Source organism: Zalophus californianus, chromosome X (genome assembly GCF_009762305.2).
Source record: "Zalophus californianus isolate mZalCal1 chromosome X, mZalCal1.pri.v2, whole genome shotgun sequence".
In the NCBI taxonomy this organism is placed as follows: Eukaryota; Metazoa; Chordata; class Mammalia; order Carnivora; family Otariidae; genus Zalophus; species Zalophus californianus.
The window spans coordinates 116,263,209-116,289,256 of NC_045612.1; the positions used below are offsets into that span (position 1 = coordinate 116,263,209).

General features: G+C 42.3%; 1 protein-coding gene across 1 annotated transcript in view; it reads right to left on the reverse strand.

Moving 5' to 3' along the window:
- TXLNG (taxilin gamma) overlaps positions 1-25,426 on the reverse strand; it is a 64,356-nt gene extending 38,930 nt beyond the window's left edge. Inside the window, exon 1 of the mRNA XM_027607568.2 lies at positions 25,277-25,426. Coding sequence (XP_027463369.1) covers positions 25,277-25,381 — 105 coding nt within the window. The 5' untranslated portion in view covers positions 25,382-25,426. The remainder of the gene's footprint in view (positions 1-25,276) is intronic.
- Positions 25,427-26,048: the final 622 nt, after the last annotated feature.

A 26,048-nucleotide genomic window follows, 5' to 3' on the forward strand; every position in this document is an offset into this window, starting at 1 on the left:
AAGTTTCTTTCCCTTCTACTCTGTAAAGAGAAAGATGAACAATTTTAAAGTTTAAAACTTTCAGTTATGCTCTTTCAAATATTATTGAAGCTAAAGAACCATATTTCTTTAGCTTATTGTTTAAAGGACTTAAAAGTTTTTAGTAATGACTGTTCTTTTACTAACACTCGTCTAAATAACAAACAAAAAAGCCAACACCACCCACATTCACTTCCTAATTATTTCAACTACCATCTGCTTAAATGAGATCAAATGTCTTCAACCAGTGCCAGGCATGTGTTAAAAGCAGAAATCACTCAAACCTTGCCACTGAAGGCTAGGGTGGCCCTTGAGAGGAAGCAAGTGGGAAAGACTGTGCACATTTATGCATTTTCCTGAGGAGACAGCCATAGCTTGCCTTGGGTTCCCAAAGAGTCTTGGAAAATTTTATCGAGTAGGTAAAGAGAACCTTCAGAACCTGCGGGTCCCTTTATTACCCCCATTTACCCTTCCCCTCTGAGAGGTGGGACTTATTGTTCCCAGATAAGAAAAATGAAACTTAGTGAGTTGAAGTAACTTGCCCACGATCATATTAAAGTCAATAAAAGGAACTCACAAAATTCAAAAGCAGGTCTGTCAAACTCAAGAGCCTAGGTTTTCTTCATTATACAACTCCCCTCACATTTCATACATTAGCCTTGAAAAATGAAAGGTCAAACAGATCTCTCATGTGGTTACAAAATAAACCTAAGAAATTAAATGATGTCTAAAAATATAAAGCATGCTAGATACACAAGGATGAAATTAGGAAAACGTTGGGAAAGAGCTTTAAATTTTTAGCAGTGATTAACTCTGGAATTTAGGGAGGTGAGATAGAACTAATTTGGGGGTAGGGATATCTTTAAATAATTTAAGTGATTTTTTTTAAGGTATTGAGGTTGTTGTTGTTTTAGTTTTTTGGCTCACGTTGGGGCTTGAACTCTCGACCCTGAGATCAAAACAAGAGCAGAGATCAAGAGTCCGGTGCTTAACCAACTGAGCCACCCAGGCACCCCTACTTTTTTGTGTCTTAGGATAAACTGAATTATCTCCAAAAATCCCTTCAACCCTGTTTCTAATAACTTGCCCTAAGAGTTGTCAACTACCAAACAGGAATGTGAAGACAAGAGTATATGCTTGCCAGGCCCAGTGGGGGCCTGTGAAGGAAGAAACCGCCTGAGGAAATACTGAAAGATACCAAAAATACTCTGTATCTCTCAAGACATCAGCTATCAGCCTTAGTTGATTTTTAAAATATGAACCTCCCTCCTAAATGTATCCACTATTTTGAGAAGCTTTTATATTTCCAAATACAAATTTTACAAACTTATTATAACATTTACATTTTCATGTGCTTTTTCATTTTTTTAAATAGGTGAAGTTGGTGGGGATTTCATGTACTTGGTGGGGGCTTCATGTACTTTTTAAATCAGAAAAGTGACTTCAGCTTTATATGAATCATTTAAAATAGTTTATATACTAAAGCTATTTTAGGCTTTCAAAGAATTATTCTGGATAGCAAACTTTTCCACACAGTTAACACTGCATCAATCATTCATCTCAAAATTCTGTTTTAACCATTTTGGACCAAAGCCTTTAAAATATATATTACATAACTTGATGCCTCCTTAAACAGTAGTCTGTTTCACTGTGTTAGAACAAAGGAGTGAAGTGAAATTAAAAGGTTTTAATTTTTAACAGATAAAATGATATATTACTGTGCACTAGAATATAATTAGATTCTGGAGTACATCTCTACAATGTCTATATTCTTTTCTGGGGGATGGGGAGGGGTAGAAGGAGAGGGAGAGAGTCTTATGCAGCCTCCGCACTGATCTCACGACCCTGAGATCATGACCCGAGCTGAGACCATGAATTCGATACTTAAACCGACTGCGACGCCCAGGTGCCCCCCCCCAATATTCTTTATGACAATAAACTCTTAATATCTCAAAATATAAACTCCCACAGATGAAACCGTATTTTTATTTCAAGCATGAAATACTTGTCAGAGAACTTCCTAATTATATAGCACTCTCTTCCAAAACAGACCATGCAGACCCATATATGGGAATTCACTATATTAAAAATGGTGTCATTTCAAATTGGTAAAGGAAATAAATGATTTCAGATAGCTCCCAAACCATACGGGAGAAAAAGAGTGATACCCTGTAGCATCCCTCCAGATGAACCAGGACTGAAAAACAGAAAATGAAAACCAAAAAGAACTAGAAGTCCTAAGTAAAATTTTCTTCATAACCTTGGCATGGGAAAGAACTAACCAAGAAGTGCAGAAGCTATTTTTTAAAAGGAGAGGAAGATCCATTTGGACCAGCTTCAAAAGGCCACATTTGTACGGGCTTCAAATGAGTCAGAGACCCACTTGCAAGGGTTTGTTAACAAGCAGATCACAGTTACAGAACATGTTTAACCTCATTCACAATAAAAGAAATACAAATAAAAACGTAAGTCATCTTTAACCTACCAGATGTAAAAAGGTTGATTTAAAAAGAACAAAACAAACCTTACTGTGAGCAAACAAATCCCTCAGTACAGTCCTGTGGAGTCTAAACTGGTAAAGTATTAGTTTTGTAGGGGTATTTAGCATTATCTATCAATGTCACACATTCACTTTCACCCAGCAATTCTACCGCTAGTTTATTCTGAAGATATTACCACTCAAGGGCAAAGGCTATTTACCAAACTGATTGTTACCAAAAAAACCACCTAAATATCTACAAATAAGGAACTGGTTAAGTAAATAATGCACATCCATACAAGGTAAAACTGCAGCTATTCAAAAGAATAATGTAGATCCATGTCAATATGGACAGATCTCCAAGGTATAATTAAGTAGAGAAAAATACAAACATGTAGTGCAGGATGAACGTCTCAGTATAAATTAGAAAGGTATTCATAGGGGTGCCTGGGTCTGCCTTTGGCTCAGGTCATGATTCCGGGGTCCTGGGATGGAGCCCCGCGTCAGGCTCCCTGCTCAGCGCGGAGCCTGCTTCTCCTTCTCCCTCTGCCTGCCACTCCCCCTGCTTGCACTCTCTTTCTCTGTGTCAAGTTAATAAATCTTTTTAAAAGAATGTATTCATATTTAAGCCAGTATATTGTAAAAATTTTTCTGAGGATATCCTCAAAATTGTTTACCATGACAGATGGGCCTAGAAGCTGGAAATGAATAAGACTTACTTTTCATTTTATACTTTTTGGTTCTATTTTATTTTATTATGTGAATGTATTACTTTCATTAAAAAAAAACCTTTGAAGTTGATTTATTCTTTAATTTTGGGGTGATATCACAGTATTATACTTGTTCATTATTCTACCACTATACCCCAAGATTAAAGTCTAAAGATTGCAGGAGTTGCTATTTCATGTCATCTTTTCCCTTCACCCGGCTCTACAGACCTCTAGATTTTTTTTTTTTTTTAAGATTTTACTTATTTATTCATGAGAGACAGAGAGAGAGAGAGGCAGAGGGAGAAGCAGGCTCCCAAGGAGCAGGGAGCCCGATGCGGGACTCGATCCCAGGACCCTGGGATCATGACCTGAGCCGAAGGCAGACACTTAACCATCTGAGCCACCCAGGTGCCCCAGACCTCTAGATCTTTATACTCATATCTTCTACTGGATTATGGAAGTAGGATCTACTAAGCATGAGGTTTTGTAGCACTTCTCATTTATTTCCTTCTTAAAACAATTCTGAAAATTTAAATAGCTCACTTAAATTTGGTCTCAATTTATAAATATGGCTAGGACATCTACCAAATCACTTTACTAGTTTAAAAAAAGTTCAATCATGGATAACTATTCACAAGTGGAATCAGATGATCAATATCTCCCCAAAGAAAAGAGATACAAAAATCCTCAAAATATTAGCAAGGGGCACCAGGCTGACACAGTCAGAAAAGCATGCTACTCTAGGTCTCAGGGTTGTGAGTTCAAGCCCCACGTTGGGTGTAGAGATTACTTAAATAAAACTTTAAAAAATAATAAATAAAAATAAAATATCAGCAAGTCAAATTCAACACTACATTAAAAGGCTCATACACGGCGGCGGCTGGGCTCTCGGCGAACATGGCAGCGGCGGCGGTCGGGCTGGACACTTTACCTGAGCACTGGTCCTATGGCGTGTGCCGGGACGGCCGCGTCTTCTTAATCAATGATGAGCTCCGCCGCACGACCTGGCTGCACCCGCGCACCGGGGAGCCAGTCAACTCCAGCCACATGATCCGTTCAGACCTGCCCCGCGGCTGGGAGGAGGGCTTCACGGAGGAGGGAGCCAGCTACTTCATCGAAGAGAGACAGCGAGAGTGGGAACACAAGCAGGCTTCCCGCTGAGCAGGGAGCTCGATGCGGGGCTTGATCCCAGGACCCCGCGATCATGCCCTGAGCTGAAGGTAGACGCTTAACGACTGAGCCACCCAGGTGCCCCAGAGAATTAAATGAATTTAACAGTATCGAGTGTTATGGATAATACCTGGGACCTAATAAATACTCAATAAATATAAAAAAAAAAAAAAGGCTCATACACCATCATCAAGTGGGATTTATTCCAGTGACTCAAATATGGCTCAATAACCACAAATCAATTCAATGATACACCAACATAAACAAAATGAAGGATAAAAATCACATGATCATCTCAATGGATGCAGAAAAAGCATGTGACAAAATTCAACATCCATTTTATAATAAAAACTCTCGGAGCACCTGGGTGGCTCAGTTGGTTAAGCATCTCACTCTGGATTTCAGCTCAGGTCATGATCACCAGATCCTGAGATGGAGCACCAAGTTGGGCTCCCCACTCAGCAGGGAGTCTGCTTGAGATTCCTCCCTCTCCCTCTGCCCCACCCCATGCTCACACACGCGTGCTCTCCCCCACTCTCTAAAATAAATAAATCTTTAAAAAATAAAATAAAAACTCTCAACAAAGTGGAGGCAGAAAGAACATACCTCAGCATAAGGGCCATACATGACAAGCCCACAGGAAACATCATACTCAACAGTGAAAAGCTGAAAGCTTCTCCTCTAACAGGAACAAGAATGCCCACCATTGCCATGTTTATTCAACATAGTATTGAAAATCCCAGCCACAGTAATAGGCAAGAAAAAGAAAATAAAAGGCATCCAATTAAGGAATAGGCATCCACTGGGCGCCTGGGTGGCTCAGTTGGTTAAGCGACTGCCTTCGGCTCAGGTCATGATCCTGGAGTCCTGGGATCGAGTCCCGCATCCGGCTCCCTGCTCAGCAGGGAGTCTGCTTCTCCCTCTGACCCTCCCCCCCTCATGCTCTATCTCATTCTCTCTCTCAAATAAAATCTTAAAAAAAAAAAAAGGAATGGCATCCAAAACCGTATTTACAGATGACATAATTCTATACACAGAAAACCCTGAAGACTCCACCAAAAAACTCTTAGAATAAATGAATTCACTGAAATTGCAGGATACAAAACCAATATACAGAAATCATTTACATTTCTATACACTAATAATGAATCATCAGAAAGAGAAATTAAGAAAACAATCCCACCTATGATGGCATCAAAAAGAAAAAATACCTAGGAATAAATTTAACTGAGATGAGAAACACATACGCTGAAAACTATAAAACACAGTTGAAAGACACTGAAGAAGACACAAATAAATGGAAAGATATTCTGTGCTCACAGATGGGGATAACCCCATGGATTAGAATAATTAACATTGCTAAAATGTCCATACTACTCAAAGCAATCTACAAATTCAATGCAATCCATATCAAAATTCCAATGGCATTTTTCACAGAACTATAATAATCGCAAAATTTGTATGTAATTACAAAAACCCCAAAATAACCAGAGCAATCTTGAGAAAGAAGAGCAAAGCTGGAGGTATCACACGCCCTGATTTCCAACTATACTCCAAAGCTCTAGTAATCAAAATGGTATGGCACTGGCATAAAACAGATCAAAGGAACAGAGTTAAGAGAGCCTAGATATAAACCCATGCACATATATGGTCAATTAATCTATCGCAAAGGAGGTAAAATATACAACGGGGAAAAGACAGTCTTCCAACAAATGGTGCTGGGAAAACTGAACAGCCACATGCAAAAGAATGAAACTGGACTTTTTTTTTTAAAGATTTTATTTATTTATTTGAGAGAGAGAGAATGAGAGACAGAGAGCACGAGAGGGAAGAGGGTCAGAGGGAGAAGCAGACTCCCTGCTGAGCAGGGAGTCCGATGTGGGACTCGATCCCGGGACTACTGGACCACTTTCTTACACTATACACAAAATTTAACTCAAAATGGATTAGAATTGAAAGTGAAACCATAAAACTCCTAAAGAAAAAAAACACAGGTGATAAGGTCCTTGACACAGCTTTTGGTGAAATTGTTTTTGTTCTGACTCTAAAGGCAACGGCAAGAGAAGCAAAAATAAACAAATGGGGCTTTATCAAACTAAAAAGCTTCTGCACAGGGGCACCTGGGTGGCTCAGTCGGTTGAGTGTCTGCCTTCAGCTCAGGTCATGATCCCAGGGCCCTGGGATCCAGCCCCGCATCGGGCTCCCTGTCCAGTGGGGAGCCTGCTTCTCCCTCTCCCTCTGCCCTGCCCCCCCAGCTCATGCACGCATGCTCTCTCTAATAAATAAAATCTAAAAAAAAAATTATTTCCCCCCTCCATCAGTCCCCACCCTGGCACAAGTGTGCACGCTCTCTCTCAAATAAATCTTTAAAAAAATAAAAAAAGGGCAGGGACACCTGGGTGGCTCAGTCAGTTAAGCATCTGCTTTTGGGCTCAGGTCATGATCCCAGAGTCCTGGGATCAAACCCCACGTCAGGCTCCTTGCTCAGTAGGGAGCCTGCTTCTCCCTCTGCCTCTGCATGCCACTCCCCCTGCTTGTGCGTGCTTTAACAGATAAATAGATAAAATCTTTAAAAAAAAAAAAAAAGGGCAGAGGATCTAAATACACATTTTTCCAAAGACATACAGATGGCCAACAGGTATATAAAAAGATGCTCAATGTCACTACTCATTAGAGAAATGCAAATTAAAACCACAACGAGGTATGCAAATTAAAACCACAACGAGGTATCATCTCATACCTGTCAGAATGGCTATTATCAAAAAGTCAAAGGGACACCTGGGTGGCTCAGTAGGTTAAGCATCTGCCTTTGGCTCAGGTCATGATCTTGGGGTCCTGGGACTGAGCCCTGCATTGGGCTCCCCAATCAGTGGGGAGTCTGCTTGTCCCTCTCCCTCTCCCCCTGCTCATGCTTGCTTGCTCTCTCTCTCAAATAAATAAAATCTTAAAAAAAAAAAAAAAGATGGAGTGCCTGGGTGACTCAGTTGTTAAGCATCTGCCTTCGGCTCAGGTCATGATCCCGGGGTCCTGGGATTGGGCCCCACACTGGGCTCCCTGCTCGGCGGGAAGCCTGCTTCTCCCTCTCCCACTCCCCCTGCTTGTGTTCCCTCTCTTGCTGTATCTCTGTCAAATAAATAAAATCTTAAAAAAAAAAAAAGACAAGAAATAAGTGTTGGAGAGGTTACAGAAAAAAAAGGGAACCCTTGAGTACAGTGGGAATGTCAATTGGTGCAGCTACTATGATGCTATGATAATGCAGTATGGAGGTTCCTTAAAAAATTAAAAATAGAACTACAACATGATCCAGCTATTTCACTTCAGGGTATTTATCTGAAGAAAATGAAAATACAAATTTGAAAAGATATATGCATCCCTATGTTCACTGCAGCATTATTTACAGCAGCCAATATATGGAAACAATCTAAGTATCCATCAATGGATGAATGGATAAGGAAGATCCGGTATATATACACAGTGGAGTATTACTCAGCCATAAAAAAGAACAAAATTTTGCCATTTGCAACAACAGGGATGGACCCAGAGGGTATCATGCTAAGCAAAATAAATCACACAGAGAAAGACAATATTGTATGATTTCAATTATATGTGGAATCTAAAAAACAAAACTCACAGATACAGGGGATAGATAGGTGGTTATTAGAGAGGAAGGGGGTTGGAGGTGGGCTAAAGGGTAAAGGAGGTCAATCATATGGTGATGGATGGTAAACAGACTTACTGTAGCGATCACTCTGTAGTGTATACAAATACTGATTATAATACTGTACATCTAAAACTAATATGTGATATTACCATTTTTCCCTCAATTTAAATAAACTGGGAAAAAAACCAGCCTAGTGTTAGAGATACATGGAATTTACAAAAGAGGGTTAACATAGTATACATAAGGCTAAATTCTGAGTAAAGGGAGGAAGGAAAACACCTAACATCTACTAATTGCTATGTGCTAAGCTTTTTTTTTTTTTAATTTTTTATTGTTATGTTAATCACCATATATTACATCATTAGTTTTTGGTGCAGTGTTCCATGATTCATTGTTTGTTCATAACACCCAGTGCTCCATGCAGAACGTGCCCTCCTCAATACCCATCACCAGGCTAACCCATCCCCCCACCCCCCTCCCCTCTAGAACCCTCAGTTTGTTTTTCAGAGTCCATCATCTCTCATGGTTCGTTTCCCCCTCTGACATACTCCCCTTTTCTTCCTCTCCTGTTATCTTCTTTTTCTTTTTTCTTAAAATATGTTGCGTTATTTGTTTCAGAAGTACAGATCTGTGATTCAACAGTCTTGCACAATTCACAGCGCTCACCGTAGCACATACCCTCCCCAATGTCTATCACCCAGCCACCCCATCCCTCCCACCCCCAACCACTCCAGTAACACTCAGTTTCTTTCCTGAGATTAAGAATTCCTCATATCAGTGAGGTCATGTGATACATGTCTTTCTCTGATTGACTTATTTCACTCAGCATAACACCCTCCAGTTCCATCCACGTCGTTGCAAATGGCAAGATCTCATTCCTTTTGATGGCTGCATAATATTCCATTGTGTATATATACCACATCTTCTTTATCCATTCATCTGTCGATGGGCATCTTGGCTCTTTCCACAGTTTGGCTATGGTGGACATTGCTGCTATAAACATTGGGGTACACGTACCCCTTCGGGTCCCTACATTTGTATCTTTGTGGTAAATACCCAGTAGTGCAATTGCTGGATCGAACGGTAGCTCTAATTTCAACTGTTTGAGGAACCTCCATACTGTTTTCCAGAGGGGTTGCACCAGCTTGCATTCCCACCAACAGTGTAGGAGGGTTCCCCTTTCTCCACATCCCCGCCAACATCTGTCGTTCCCTGACTTGTTAATTTTAGCCATTCTGACGGGTGTGAGGTGGTATCTCATTGAGGTTTTGATTTGGATTTCCCTGATGCCAAGCGATGTTGAGCACTTTTTCATGTGCCTGTTGGCCATTTGGATGTCTTCTTTGGAGAAATGTCTGTTCATGTCTTCTGCCCATTTCTTGATTGGATTATTTGTTCTTTGGGTGTTGAGTTTGATAAGTTCTTTATAAATTTTGGATACTAGCCCTTTATCTGATATGTCATTTGCAAATATTTTCTCCCATTCTGTCGGTTGTCTTTTGGTTTTGTGGACTGTTTCTTTTGCTGTGCAGAAGCTTTTTATCTTGATGAAATCCCAATAGTTCATTTTTGCCCTGGCTTCCCGTGCCTTTGGCGATGTTTCTAGGAAGAAGTTGCTGCGGCTAAGGTCGAAAAGGTTGCTACCTGTGTTCTCCTTTAGGATTTGGATGGACTCCTGTCTCACGTTTAGGTCTTTCAACCATTTGGAGTCTATTTTTGTGTGTGGTGTAAGGAAATGGTCCAGTTTCATTCTTCTGCATGTGGCTGTCCAATTTTCCCAACACCATTTGTTGAAGAGACTGTCTTTTTGCCATTGGACATTCTTTCCTGCTTTGTCAAAAATAAGTTGACCATAGAGTTGAGGGTCCATTTCTGGGCTCTCGATTCTGTTCCATTGATCTATGTGTCTGTTTTTGTGCCAGTACCATACTGTCTTGATGATGACAGCTTTGTAATAGAGCTGGAAGTCCGGAATTGTGATGCCGCCAGCTTTGCTTTTCTTTTTCAGTATTCCTCTGGCTATTCTGGGTCTCTTCTGGTTCCATACAAATTTTAGGATTATTTGTTCCATTTCTTTGAAAAAAGTGGATGGTATTTTGATGGGGATTGCATTGAATGTGTAGATTGCTCTAGGTAGCATTGACATCTTCACAATGTTGATTCTCCCAATCCATGAGCATGGAACGTTTTTCCATTTCTTTGTGTCTTCTTCAATTTCTTTCCTGAGTATTTTATAGTTTTCTGTGTACAGATCCTTTGCCTCTTTGGTTAGATTTATTCCTAGATATCTAATGGTTTTGGGTGCAATTGTAAATGGGATCGACTCCTTGATTTGTCTCTCTTCTGTCTTGTTGTTGGTGTATAGGAATGCCACTGATTTCTGTGCATTGATTTTATATCCTGCTACTTTACTGAATTCCTGTATGAGTTCTAGCAGTTTTGGGGTGGAGTGTGCTAAGCTTTTTAAATACATTATTTAGTCTAGCCTTAGAATTCCTAAGATAGTGAGAATGTCACTCCATTATATAGATAAACTAAGGAGCAAAGTAGGAAGTAAGAGAGAAAAAGTCCATTATTTGAGACCTACATTTATTGAGCTTGGTATGGAGGTAATGCTTCTATGGGGGATGTCCTGAAGAATCATATTTGAAGAATTATGATGTGGGGGGCGCCTGGGTGGCTCAGTCGTTAAGCGTCTACCTTCAGCTCAGGTCGTGATCCCAGGGGTCCTGGGATGAAGCCCCGCAACAGGCTCCCTGCTCAGCAGAAAGCGAGCTTCTCCCTCTCCCACCCCCCCTGCTTATGTTCCCTCTCTGGCTGTCTCTCTCTCTCTGTGTCAAATAAATAAATAAATAATCTTAAAAAAAAAAAATCATGATGTGGGGCGTCTGGGTGGCTCAGCCGGTTGAGCATCTGCCTTCAGCTCAAGTCATAATTCCAGGGTCCTGGGATGGAACCTGCTCAGCAGGGAGCCTGTTTCTTCCCCTCCGTCTGCTGCTCCCCTTGCTTGTGCTCTCTCAAATAAATAAAATCCTTAAAAAAAAAAAAAATCCATGATTCATGAATACCCAGGTGTTCACTGACAGATAGACAAAATGTGGTATATAATACAGACATTAAAATAATTATTCAGCCTTAAAAAGTAAAATCTTGACACATGCTAAAACATGGATGAACCTTGAAAATATGTTTAAGTGGGGGGTTCCTGGCTAGCTCAGTCAGAAGGGCATGCTTCTCTTGATCTCGGGACCATGAGTTTGAGCCCCATGCTGGGTGTAGATATTACTTAAATAAACTTTAAAAAGGGGCACCTGGATGGCTCAGTTGAATGCCCAGCTCTTGATTTTGGCTTGAGCAGTGATCTCAGGACTAGAGCCCTGCGTGGCGGGGCGGGGGGGGGGGGGGGGGGGGGGGGCCTCTGCTCAGCGGGGAGTCTGAGAGTCTGATTGTCCCTCTCCCTCTGCACTCCTCCCCGCTTCCAACCCTGCTCATGCTCTAAAATAAAGAAAATCTTAAAAAAAATACATCTTCAAAAGTCTTTAAAAAATTATATATGTTGGGGCGCCTGGGTGGCTCAGTCGGTTAAGCGTCTGCCTTCGGCTCAGGTCATGATCCCAGGGTCCTGGGATCGAGCCCCACATCGGGCTCCCTGCTCAGCGGGGACCCTGCTTCTCCCTCTGCCTCTGCCTGCCTGGCCTGCCTACTTGTGCTCTCTCTCTCTCTCTGTCAAATAAATAAAAAATCTTAAAAAAAAAATTATATATGTTAAGTGAAAAAAGCCAGACACAAAAGGACAAACACTGTATGATTCCATGTATAGGAAGTACCAACAATAGTCCAATACATAGAGGGGCGCCTGGGTGGCTCAGTTGGTTAAGCGACTGCCTTCGGCTCAGGTCATGATCCTGGAGTCCCAGGATCGAGTCCCGCATCGGGCTCCCTGCTCGGCAGGGAGTCTGCTTCTCCCTCTGACCCTATCCCCTCTGATGTGCGCTCTCTCTCTCTCATTCTCTCTCTCTCAAACAAATAAATAAAATCTTTAAAAAAAAAAAAATAGTCCAATACATAGAGAAAGAAAACAGAATAATTATAGTTGCCAGGGGCTCAGGGCAAGGGGGAATGGAGTACAGAGTTTCAGTTTGGGAAGATGAAAAAGTTCTGGAAATGGATGATTGTGTTGTTTGCACAATACTGTTAACGTAATTGATGTAATTAATGTCACTGAATGCCCGAAAAGGGTTAAAATGGTAAACTTTACGTTATGCATATTTTACCCCCCCCCCCCAACACACACACACACGAAAGAATCATGATGAATGTACTTTGGTTTAGAATGTTCTTCAAGCCTTTAGCAAATAAAACCTAACTTTATACTGGCCATTAGGAATTAAATGTAAAAATATTCTGGTTGCTAGGATTACTGAATTGCTCCATTAACAAGATAAAGCAGTTGAGTCAGTAATAATTGGGATTCCACATTCCTAGAACAAGGTTTAGGAATAGGGCCAGGAAAAATAAGCCTATTCTCTTCTGACAGAATGGTCTTGGGGGGAAAAAAAAAAAACAGGAAAACAAGGAAAAGCAGAGCCCACTTCTGAGAAAACTCAGGGGCAGTGGTTCTCAAAGTATGGTCCCTGTGGACCCTTCCAGACAGTATGCAACCTCAAACATTACTTTCATAATAATACAGAGATATTATTGGTCTTTTGGTGTTAACATTTGCACTAATGGTACAAAAGCAGTAAAGAAATCAAGGCAGAGGCACCAAACTCTAAGTCATGGTGTTCTTCACCACCATGTACTCTAAATGGAGGGGGAGGGGGCATTTTTACTTAAAAATGCCCTTGAGGAAGCAATAAAATTACAAATTTTTATTAAATCTCAATCAATGAGTACACATCTTTTTAACTGTGTGAAGACATAGAAAGTACACATAAAGCACTTCTGCTGCACACCAAAGTGTGATGGGATCGTAAAGAAAACCACTAATGCAGCTGTTTGAACTACAAGCCCAACCAGACTTATTCAGACTTCAGACTTGGGTATTTGGCAAACGTATTCTCCAAAATATATACAGTGATGGGACGCCTAGGTGGCTCAGTTGTTAAGCGTCTGCCTTTGGCTCAGGTCATGATCCCAGGGTCCTGGGATCAAGCCCTGCATCGGGCTCCCTGCTCGGCGGGAAGCCTGCTTCTCCCTCTCCCACTCCCCCTGCTTGTGATCCCTCTCTTGCTGTCTCTGTCAAATTAAAAAATATATATATATGTGTGTGTGTGTATATATATATATTAGTGAAGTGAGCCTGTTACTTCAAGGCAAACAACAGATAGTATTTGTTGCCAATGATAAAATTTGAGTTTTTAAGGAAAATTTAGAATTTTTTTAAAACTATCTGCTACCATGAGTTTGAGAGCTTCCCAATACTTAGGACTTTTCTGTACAACATAGGAACTGCAGTGAATAATATAATAACACTGTACGGTGACATATGGAGACTATAGTTATGGTAGTAAGCACTGAGTAATGTAAAGAATTGTTAAATCACTATGCTGTACATCTGAATAATATTAAAAAAAAAACTCTCCTGATGACATCAGTAGTGATACTAACATTATTTTGATATTATATAGCAAAATGTGTCAACATTTGGAAGATCGATACAATTTGGTAAACCAATACTTTTCAAATAACTAACAGATGATATTACAAAATGATGCATGGGGAAAAGAACATCCATTCAAAGTGCAAAACAGACCATTAGATTTTAATATGACAGTACTAAAAGTTCAGTAAAGTTTCAGATCCCACAATGGCAAGAACTACTACTTGCCAAGTTTTGGTGTAATATCAAAGAATTTCCACAACTGTCTAAAAAAGCTATTAAAACACTCCTCCCTGCTCCAACTACATACATGTGTAAGGCCAGACTGTGTATACTTCAACTACAATGGCATATTGTCACCAACTGAATCCAGAAGCAGATGAGACAATTCAGCTATTAAGCCATTCATTAAAGAAACCTGCAAAAACATAAAATAATGCCACTCTTGGGGCGCCTGGGTGGCTCAGATGGTTAAGCGTCTACCTTTGGCTCAGTTCATGATCCCAGGGTCCTGGGATAGAGCCCCACATCAGGCTCCCTGCTTGGTGGGGAGTCTGCTTCTCCCTCTCCCTCTACTGTTCCCCCTGCTTGTGCTCTCTCACTCTCTCTGTCAAATAAATAAAATCTTAAAAAAAATAAATAAATAATGCCACTCTTCTCACTTAAAAAAGAAAAATCAAGACATCTTGATTTTTTTTTAAATTCCCTTCATCTATTTCAGCCATTCCCCCACCCCACCTCTCCTCTGGCAACCACCAGTTTGTTCTCTGTATTTAGGAGTCTGTTATTTTGGAAAATCAGTATTTAATTTTCAAAAACCATTATGCTGATATGTGGCAGGCAGCTTCTGACATGGCCCCCAATGACCCCAGTGATCCTCCTGGTAGTCACAACCTTGTACAATCCCCTCCCCTTGAATGCAGGCTAGACCTAGTGACTGACTTCTAATGAAGAGAGAATCTGGCAAAAGTGAGGGGCTGTCACCTCTATGGTCATGTGACAAAAGAATGCAACTTCCTTCTCTCTTCTGCTGACAGTCTTGCTCATTCTGATGAAGCCAGCAGCTATGTTGTGAGATGCCTATGGAAAAGCCCATGTAGCAAGGAACCAAGGGCACCCACGGAGCCAACAGCTCATAAGGAATTGAATCCTGCCAATAACCACATGAGTGAGCTAGGAAGTGGATCCATCCCCATCAAGTCTTCAGATGACTGCAGTCCATGAGACCCTGAAGCAGAGAACCCAACTAAGCCACACCCAGATTCCTGACCTATAGAAAGAGTGAGATCATAAACGTTGTTTCAAGCACTAAGTTTTGGGGTGATTTGTTACACAGCAATAGATAATTAGTACAATATGAGTTCATTTTAAATGAATGATAATTTAAAATTTGTTTTAATTTCTAATATGGGAATCTATATTAGATATAACCCACAAAAACAAAAACATAGTTATAAATTATGCAAAAAGATCCTGAAACCAAAATGTTTGAGAACTGCTGTCCTGGTTGCGGTGGAACAGGAACAGAGAGACTAGAAGGCCAACACACTCAAACCATGGTCTGAGAGGGTTCCTTATTTTGGTACCCTTAACCAAGCAGATACCATCTCTAGGGAATACGGCCCTGGTACCAAGTACAAAGACAGGGAGTCAGAAGGCAAATTTCCTCTGGCTCATTCAGAAGCCTCTCCAACAGTACTTTATATACTTCCTCATTTAATCCTCAGAACTACCTAATAGGCAGGAATGATGAACAAAGAGGCTCACTGATATAATTTAAAGTAGTTTGTCCTCGGTCATGAACCTAAGGGCTTAGAAAGCAGAGACTGAATTCTTAGCTTTCTCTATATCATTCCAGAGAATCTGTTCTTCCAAGGTTATGTTAAAAATAAATGTGGTGATGGTCACAAAACTGTGAGTACACTAAAAACCACTGAACTGTACACTTTAAGTGGGTGAATTGTATGGTATGTGAATTATACCTCAATAAAGCTGTTAACCAAAAACATAAATTAATACATGAATAAAACCAGAGCAATGACAGAGTTCTGAGGAGGGATATAAACTGGAGGCAATAAGTTCTAGGAGTTGTCCCAACTTCTAACTTTTGGCAGCAAAAGGCTGCCAACGATCTGTCGCAATATGTTTTGAGCACGGAAGCACACAGAGGCATTAATAGGTAAATGAGAAAAAAAGAGGGAAACCAGCACTGAAGTTAGGATGAGGGAACCGGATTTCCCCCACTGGTGAAGAAGCCAAGAAATGAGCAAAGAGGTCCGGAAAAGGTCTAGTTGGGACACAGTTTCTTTAGCCTTATGATCTCTCTTATAGTAGTAAGTAGATACTACTAACATCTGTGGTAGGTGCTAACATCTGTATTAGACTATGCACATCATTTGCCTTTTAAAACAAGGATGACGGCATTAGATTTTGCATTTAATTTCTATGACTATTTATTTTATAAAAATAAAGGGTGCTGAACTCCATGATTTGCAGAATCATTTCTAGCTCTAAAACTGTTTAATTCATTGATAATCTGCAAACTGAAAGATACCTGCAGCATTAGCCTAAACACCTATCTAGGCAGCAAAAATATCAGGAAACCCCAAAATTTCAATGCCCAAAGCTGCTGAAATATACTTGGGCCTGACCTATTTTGCAGAGGTGCAGGGCCTGGGTCACACAATTAGTATCTTCAAGCCACAGACTCTTGAGATGTAAAATGGTCTTCAGGGCGCCTGGGTGGCTCAGTCGTTAAGCGACTGTCTTCGGCTTGGGTCATGATCTCAGGGTCCTGGGATCAAGTCCCGCATCAGGTCCCCTGCTTGGCGGGAGGCCGGCTTCTCCCTCTCCCACTCCCCCTGCTTGTGTTCCCTCTCTTGCGGTCTCTCTGTCAAATAAATAAATAAAATCTTTAAAAAAAAAAGACGAAAAATGGTCTTCTACTTTTATGGGTTACCTAAATGGAACAACCCGTCCCAATTTTATGAAGTCACACTTCACCAGCTCCACATGGACCAACCATGATGTACCTCTGAACATCAAGCTTTCTCTTTTTCCTTGTCCTACTTACCCAGACCACTTTAGCTCTTTGTTAACACTGTGTTGTGTGGACTTTAAGACAGGTTTTTACAAAAAGGTCTCTCTAAACCCTCTTTCAATGTATCCAAATTACACCTGGAGGTGCTTTTGCAGAGAGTTAAAGTACAGCATACCTCCTAAATAATTTACCTTAAGGTTGACGTAAAGCCTCAGTGAAACAAAAGGTATGAAACCTGTAAGGGTCCAAATTCCCCTCAAAACTTTCCAGATCATAATGGCTTTTCTATATCCCCAGTGATCCAATCCACCCTTCACAATCTTTTCATTTAACAAAAAATGATCACTCTTTTGACCCACCACCAAGTTTAGCTTACATTCAACAAGGAGCATGTTTTTATTCACTATTCTCAAGAAATGTGTTAAGAGAGCACAAGACAGGGCACCTGGGTGGCTCAGTTGGTTGGGCGACTGCCTTCGGCTCAGGTCATGATCCTGGAGTCCCGGGGTCGAGTCTCGCATCGGGTTCCCTGCTCGGCGGGAGTCTGCTTCTCCCTTTGACCCTCCCCCCCTCATGTACTCTCTCTCTCTCTCATTCTCACTCTCTCAAAATAAACAATAAATAAATCTTTAAAAAAAAAAGAGAGAGAGCACAAGACATATGGCACATGGGTAACAACTTTTGGAGCCCAAAAAGTCTGACCTTCAAACAGACCACTTACTGCCTCCTATGCAGCCATGAGGGAGATCAACCTCTCAGTTTCCTGTCTGTAAACTAGGGATACACATTACCTACCTTCTAGAGTTGTAATATTAGATATAGTCAATATAAACTGTAGCATGCAAAACTGTTACAATAATATCTGAATAAGGATGCATTTGCAAATTATGCAAAATGCCTACGTTCTCACTTTTAATATGGCCCAAATCATAAAATACTTGGCAAAATGTGCTTCTAAGCTACTGGCACATCTTCCTTGCCAAACCATTCTACACTGACCTTTCTGAAGTAGGGAAAGAAAAAAAGTGGAGAAGTGCTGGTTTAGCAATATTACTTATGGGAGACTACAGAATGCGAAGTTGGGGATAATGGGGGTCGTTCTGGGGGATATTTTGGAAATGTAACACAGAATGCAAATCAACACCCTGAGCAATAAATGCTAAGGAAATTATTTTGATAGCACAGGAGGACGACACTGGTTATTTTATGTCTTTTCCATCAAGTAATAAAATTTAAGTAGTTCTAAGTACCAAGAGAGTTTCAACTAGGAAATGAATTGAATCATAAAAATATACTCTCAGGGTTCAAATCCTTAAAGGGTCACCTGACCTATTTTTATTTTCTTCTGGAAATGCTCCACTTGGGAAAAATTTAAACATAGCTAATTCTCAGTGTTAATGAATACTACATTAAATTTGTAATTATTTTATACATTTAAAATACTGTCACATCTGTTATAGTAACTAAAAGTTACTGATAAGCAGTTTAGAACCCAACCAAAAGGAACTGAATGAGGGGGAAGGGGGAGAGTAGGGGAGGAAAAGGCAAAGGAATTTCTTTGGGATGTTAGATTACAATGTGCTAGGTAAGCAGAAACTGTCCATGCAGTAGAGTACATCGGTTGCACAATTACGTATCAACTCTAGGCCAACTTCAGCAACTCTGAGCTATGTTATTTAAGCAAGTTTTCTGTTACTTGACTGAGCCTCAGATGTCGTACCTATCCACCTGGGAATATCACCCACTCTGCAAAGGTAAGCAGATATTAGAATGGGAGCACATTTTAAGTGCCTAGCACATTGCAGGAAACAGAGAGGGCTCAAATTTCTTTCCTTTGAAAGAGAGCTCTCTGTAAAGTGTAAAATGTGAACAGCATATTATTAAAAAATCTATTATAGTGAAGACTTCTGTAAAGAATCCCATACACAAGCAAATCACACACACCTGGTTTTATGGCATCTAGATTTGACATATACATTCCTACATAAAACTTCTCTAGTCAACTGGATGGACCTAGAGGGCACTATGGTAAGAAAAGTCAGAGAAAGACAAATACCATGACTTCATTTGTATGTGGAATCTTAAAAAACCAAAACAAATAAACAAACAAAAAGAACAAACAGACCCATAAATACAGAGAACTGATGGCTGTCAGAGGGGAAGGTGGTGGGAGGATGGGCAAAATGGGTGAAGGGGAGTGACAGGTATAGGCTTCCAGTTATAGAATGAATAAATCACAGGAATAAAAGGTACAGCACAGGGAATATAGTCAAAGGTATTGTAACAGCACTACATGGTGACAGATGGGAGCTACACTTGTGGTAAATGCGTAATTCACCATATTGTATAGACTTGTTGAATCACTATGTTGTATACCCAAAACTAATGTAACCTTACATGTCAACTATACTTCAGTTACAAAAAAAAACTTCTTGAGGCGTCTGGGTGGCTCAGGCAGTTAAGTGTCCAACTCTTCCTATCAGCTCAGGCCTTGATCTGAGGGTCGTGAGTTCAAGTCCCACTTTGGGCTCCAAGCTGGACATGGAGCCTACTTAAAAACAAAAACAAAGGGGCGCCTGGGTGGCTCAGTCGTCAAGCATCTGCCTTCAGCTCAGGTCATGATCCCGGGATCCTGGGATCAAGCCCCGCAATGGGCTCCCTGCTCCGCGGGAAGCCTGCTTCTCCCTCTCCCACTTCCCCTACTTGTGTTCCTGCTCTCACGCTCTCTGTCAAATAAATAAATAAAAAATCTTTAAAAAACAAAAACAAAACAACACAAAGACAAACAAACCAAAAAAAAAAAACAAAAGAAAAAAACCACTTCTCTAGGGGCGCCTGGGTGGCTCAGTCGTTAAGCGTCTGCCTTCGGCTCAGGTCATGATCCCAGGGTCCTGGGATCGAGCCCCGCATCAGGCTCCCTGCTCAGCGGGAAGCCTGCTTCTCCCTCTCCCACTGCCCCTGCTTGTGTTCCCTCTCTCACTGTATCTCTCTGTCAAATAAACAAAACCTTTAAAAAAATAAAAAACCACTTCTCTAGTCAAAAACAATATAAATGACACACAAAACATACAAACCACCTTCTAGTAATACAGCATATAAATGTGGCATATTATGATCTAAAAACATAGAATTACTAAAGGAATGTGCTATATCTGGTCTACTCTCATTACTGCTTTGCCTCTTTGGTTCCCTTTGAAAATGAAATCGACCAAAGTTTGAAAATAGACAACAACGTTGTAAAGAGAAGGTCACTTTATTATTTAATCTCTGTGCCAGAAGAGTGGAGATTCAAATCCACAAATGGGGAGAAAAACAAGATAATGAAATGGTTTCTTCCTACCCCATACTCTTGCCACACCCTGACTGGACTTCTCATTTTACCTATCATAGAGAGATTCTGGGAAGAAAGAAAACTACAAAGCTTGGTAGGTAGATTTACAAAATTAATAGCACCCTAAAAGCAAGAGAAATGGATCTTTCGTATATTCTCCCTACCAGATCAAGTAAAATTCTACATGCCTGGCACTGTGCCGAATACTTCTCATCAACTCTTATTCTTCACAACAATCCTATGTGGTAGGTGTTAGCATCATCGCCACTTTACAGATGATGCAACTGAGGCTCAGAAAGATTGAGAAACTCACCCAAGGTTGCACAGCTAGTAAAGTAAGTGGCAGAGAGCCAAGAGTCTTGACTCCAAAATCCATACTATTCACCCACTAGTATACTACTTATTATCATAGTCTAGATGAAAGGGTATTGGTTTTTAGACTTGGCTTCACCCCTTGGGCAAATCACTTGACCTTGCTGAGCAGTTTGTCATCTGTAAATGAGGGCAATGACAGTTCCTCCAGCCTTCTCCATAGCATCCAGTGATGCTAAAGAGTTAACAAAAGGGCACCTGGGTGGCTCACCTTTGGCTCAGGTCACCATCCCAGGGTCCTGGGATCCAGTCCCCACATCACGCCCCCTGCTCAGCAGGAGGCCTGCTTCTCCCTCCCCCACTCCCCCTGCTTGTGTTCCCTCTCTCTGTGTCTCTCTCTCTCTGTCAGATAAACAAAATCTTTAAAATAAAAAAAATTAGTCAACAAAAGTGCAAATATGCTGTAAAAATTATGGGGCACGATGTAAATGTAAGATTTTGTTAATTTGAGCCTTGGTTACATATCTTTATCCTTCCAAATGGTTTACTGACGTAAAAATAAGGGTTTTTTTTTTAAAGATTTTATTTATTTGAGAGAGACAGAGATAGCGACAGAGATAGCAAGAGAGAGAACACAAGCAGGGAGAATAGGAGAGGGAGAAGCAGGCTCCACGCTGAGCAGGGAGCCCAATATGGGATTCCATCCCAGGACCCGGTGATCATGACCCGAGCCGAAGGCAGACGCCCAACCGAGACTGAGCCACCCAGGCGCCCCTATAAATAAGTTTAACAGTAGTTCAATCATTTTTAACATTCCCCATCAAAACTCTATTATTAAAAACCAAAACAAACCTACCTTAGACATTCTGGAAAAGGAAAAACGATACAGATAGTAAAAAGATCAGTGGCTACCAATGGTTCAGGGGAATGGAAGGAGGGATAAATGGGGGATTTTCAGGGCAGTGAAAACTATTCCGTAGGATACTGTAATGGTGGATGCAGGTCACTATACATTTGTCAAAACTCTTAAAATGTACAACACCAAGAATGAACCCCAATGCAAATTACGGACTTTTGTTAATGGCAATGTATCAATACTGGCTCATCAATTCTAACAAATGCACCACACTAATGGAAGATGTAAATAATAGGAGAAACGATGTGCGTGAGGGAATATATGGGAACTCTGTAATTGATGCTCAATTTTTCTGTAACCTAAAACTGCTCAAAAACCAGTGTCTATTAATTTTTTTAAAAATTCAATCTCCTAAAACAAACTCTACATAGAAATTTACAGAGTAATGACTTTTTGGTGTTTTTTTTTTAAGATTTTATTTATTTATTTGAGAGAGAGAGAGAGCGCACAAGCAGGGGGAACGGCAGGCAGAGGGAGAGGGAGAAGCAGGCTCCTCGCTGAGCGGGGCACCCGATGTGGGGCTGGATCCCAGGACCCTGGGATCATGACCTGAGCCGAAGGCAGATGCCTAACAACGGAGCCACCCAGGCGCCCCATGACCTTGGTGTTCTAAAAAATGCCTGAAATACTTGACAATGTATATCCCATCCTTTTAGACCAATGTTGTCCAACAGAATTTTATGCAATGATGTAAATATTTTGGATCTTCTCTAACACAGTAGCCACTAGCCACCTTGGCTACTGAACACTTGAAATGTGGCTAGTATGAAAGAGAATGGAATGTTTATTTTTATTATTTTTTTAAGATTTATCTGAGAGAGATGGGGCACCTGGGTGGCTCAGTCGGTTAAGCGACTGCCTTCGGCTCAGGTCATGATCCCAGGGTCCTGGGATCGAGCCCCGCATCGGGCTCTCTGCTCAGCGGGAAGCCTGCTTCTCCCTCTCCCTCTGCCTCTCCCCCTGCTTGTGTTCCCTCTCTCGCTGTCTCTCTGTGTCAAATAAATAAATAAAATCTTTAAAAAAAAAAAAAAGATTTATTTGAGAGAGAGAGAGAAAGAGAGAGCTAGAGAGAGCAGAAGTAGGGTGAAGGGCAGAGGGCAGAAGGGCTGAGTGGGGAAGCCTGATGTGGGGCTCGGTCCCGAGCCGAAGGCAGACGCTTAACTGACTGATCCACGCAGGCGCCCCTTATTTAATTTCAATTAACATTTAAAGAGCCACATGCAGCTAGTGGCTATCATATCAGCACAGTTTTAGACAATTCAAGAGACCCTTAGAAATGTACTATAAGGGATGGGTTAGCCTGGTGATGGGTCTTAAAGAGGGTACATTCTGCGTGGAGCACTGGGTGTTATGCACAAACAATGAATCATGGAACACTACATCAAAAACTAATGATGTAATGTATGGTGATTAACATAATAATAAAAAAAGAAAAAAAGAGAAATGTACTATAAGGGGCGCTTGGGTGGCTCAGTCAGTTAGGCGTCTGCCTTCGGCTCAGGTCGTGATCCCGGGGTCCTGGGATCGAGCCCCACACTGGGCTCCTTGCTCAGCGGGGAGTCAGCTTCTCCCTCTACCCTCCCTCCCCCCGCTCACGTGCTCTAATAAATAAAATCTTAAAAATAAAAAAATGTACTATAATATTAACTTAGAAGAAAAGAGTTACCTCAAGAGACCATTCAAATGCATGTAGTTATGAAACAATGCCACAATTAACTGAGTTGGTGAAGAATGACTAAGTAGATGGTTCAAACAATTAGGAGCCAATAAAGCCCATCTCCAGTTGTTTTTCCCTTTAAGTCAGTGACTAAACAGTCATTCTTCTTTAATTCCCTCAATATTTTCAAAACATTCCAATTAGTTAAACATCATTTCTGCTTCCTGAAAAAATACACTACAAGTTAGAATTAGGAATATTCTTTCAAGTTAGTAACCCAGAGGAAATAAAAAAAATTAGGGGTCATAAAGAACTGAGTTTTGCAGACACAAGATAGTCACCCAATTTTTTTAAATAAAAATTTAAAAACTAATATTTAATCATGTATTTCAATTCCAGGTCATAGTCAGTTGGAAAACAAAAGGGAAAAAAGATGCCCAGAAAAACATGAGCAAAGAAAAAAGGTACATGAGATAAAACAAAAATGAGACAGTACAGACACATATGACTATTCATATCCAGCTGTTACCCAGAGTGCTGCCTCAAAGGGTCATTACCTCTTATCTCGGTCGTTTAAAATGCTAGTTGATTAAACCTCAGTTCCTAATTCAGACTCTTGGTCCTTATCCTAGTGACATAAACGGGAACTTATGTCCTCAATTGCAATGGCTTTCTATCAGAGTCCTCCCCTGGGGAATCTATGAAATCAAACACTGAGATTGGCTCCCCACTCTCAGGGAATAAATAAGTGTCCAAAGTGACAGTTTTGAAACTCTAGAGTACATTCGGTCCACAGCTTCTTTTTCTGTCCTTCAAGTACTGGATCTTTATTTTAGAGTACAAAGAAAGAGAGGTAACTGAGTAGTAGTAACACCCTTATGCAGGGAGATATGAAAATACTCGACCTTAGAAACAGGCCCCTAGCTCCCTGCTCCACAAGGGGCCTGCTTCTCCCTCTCCCACTCCCCCTGCTTGTGTTCCCTCTCTCGCTGTGTCTCTGTCAAATAAATAAAATCTTTAAAAAAAGAAAAGAAAGAAACAAGCCCCTAAAAGCCAATTCTTGACATTTTGCTCAGATGTAAACCAAACCTTTGTTCTCCTTTTTCAAGCTTATAAATCTCATAAGAAAAATATTATTTCGTAATTTCACACAGGAGTGATTTTTGAGAGTATTCAAATGCATAATTAAGTAATAGTAAATAACTGAGTGATCAAGCAGGCCGTCCAACAAGTTGAACGTTTCAATAAGTTCCACTGTAAGGAAAAAGGCGTTTCCACCTTTCCAGCGCCTTTCCCCGCGGATTTCCATTCCTGGGCCCTGAAAGCCCTGTACCCCATTTGTTGTGCAATCTTTTTCGAACTCCACCCACTGACTCCAGAACAAGTGGAATTCTCCCATTCTGAAGGTCTCGATTTTCCTGTATCCAGGGAGACACTGAAAACTCCTTGACGTGAGTCAAGTAAGGCAAGGGGAACGGTCCAGCCTGTCTCCCAGATTGAGAGAGACCAAAGGCCAGGGTGGGGGAGGCGCTCAAGTTTCCGTTCACCCAAAAAAAGAAAGGAAAGAAGAGTAAATAAAGAAAGCAAGAAAGGGGAGGAAGGGCTAAATGGGAAGACCCGCTATCATGCGATGCTGCCCCCAACCCTGCGGGACCCAGGTCCACCAGCATCGTCTTCCCATCGCCGGTCCCACGTGTAGCCAGGCCAGTGGTGCCCAGAGACGAGCCCTGGGACACGGGAGCCGAATGGCCCCTCCAGCCCCGCGGCGTTCGCCCGCCCGCGCAGTGGCAGGGGGGCGGGGGAAGGGGGGCGCAGTGCAACCCCGGCTCCCGCGCGGTTATCTTACTGCGCAACAGCCTCGCCCGCGCCGCCCGGGCGCACCCCGCAGCGCGCCCTGCGCACCTGCCCGGCAAGAGCAGGGCCAGCCGCTGACCCAGGCAGCCCTCCGACGGCGGCGGCCAGCGCCGGGGGCACTGCGAGCACGGAGAGCACCGAGAGCACTGGGAGCACGCCGAGGGCGGGGGCTAGGAGAAGAAACACCTGGCGCCTGGGGTTCCCCGGCGCCGGCCGCACGTGGCTGTCACACCTGGCGTGCCCCCGCCTCGCACCCCTTCCCCCTCACACCAGGCTGCGCCCCCTGCCCTCTCCCCACCTCTGCCGCGCGCCCCAAAACCCCAACCTTCGCTCCCTTCTTCCCCATCGATCCCAGTCCCAAATCCTCCCCCACCTGCTCCCACTGTCGTCACCCCCGGGAAGGAAAAAGGCCGGATGTTCGTCCCGTGGCTAAAGGTAACCGGAGAGAGTGAAGATGTGTACCCCGAAAAATCTAGCCCGGGCATTCCCCCGGCCGTACAACAACGCGGACGCCTCCCAGACTGACCTTTTGCCGCGGGCTGCGTCGCCGTCCGCCCCGTCCGGCCTCAATAGCCTCTTCGGCGCCGCCGCCGCCTCTTCCCCGCGCTGCCTCCTCTACCCGCGTCGCCATGAGGTGACGGCAGCAGCCAAACAAGCGGCCCGACAAGGGGCACGGAACCTTTCAGGGCCCCCGCTCCCCGCCCCTGAACCCCCACGGCCAATCGCCGCATGAACGGCTTCCCACGTGACCGGAGGAGGTTGGCCCCCGAGGGGATGGAGCGGGATGTGGGTGGGGAACATTGAAGTCTGGGCTGGGCTTCTGCGGGGCCGAAGGGCGAACACAGGCCGCGCGAGTCTGCGCAGACAGGGAAAAAGAAATCTGAAGCGGACTACAAGTCCCAGCAGGCTGCGCGGCCACGGCTCACCGGCCCCGCTCAGGATTGGAGCGTAAGGCGGTGTTCTGAAACGGGGAGTGTCCCCTGGGTTGTGCGTGCAGCCTATGGGACTTGTAGTTTTCTGGAAGCGATGTAACTGTACCGGAAGGTGCTCTTGATTATCCTGAGGGAAAAGTTTAGAAATAATCCAGTGTTTGGGAGGGAGAAGGAGTGGGGACGTGTTGTTGTGTTTTTGTTTCTGTTGCTCCTCTTCGGAATTGAGCCCAAATGATTAGGGATAAGGGGAAATCATGACTTTCAAGGCGGCAGAGATGTAATGGCTTTCAGAATTTGAGGTTTCTGGCTGGGACACCTGTCCCGAGTCCTAATCATCCACCAGAGCTCTCAGCACCATTTACCTGT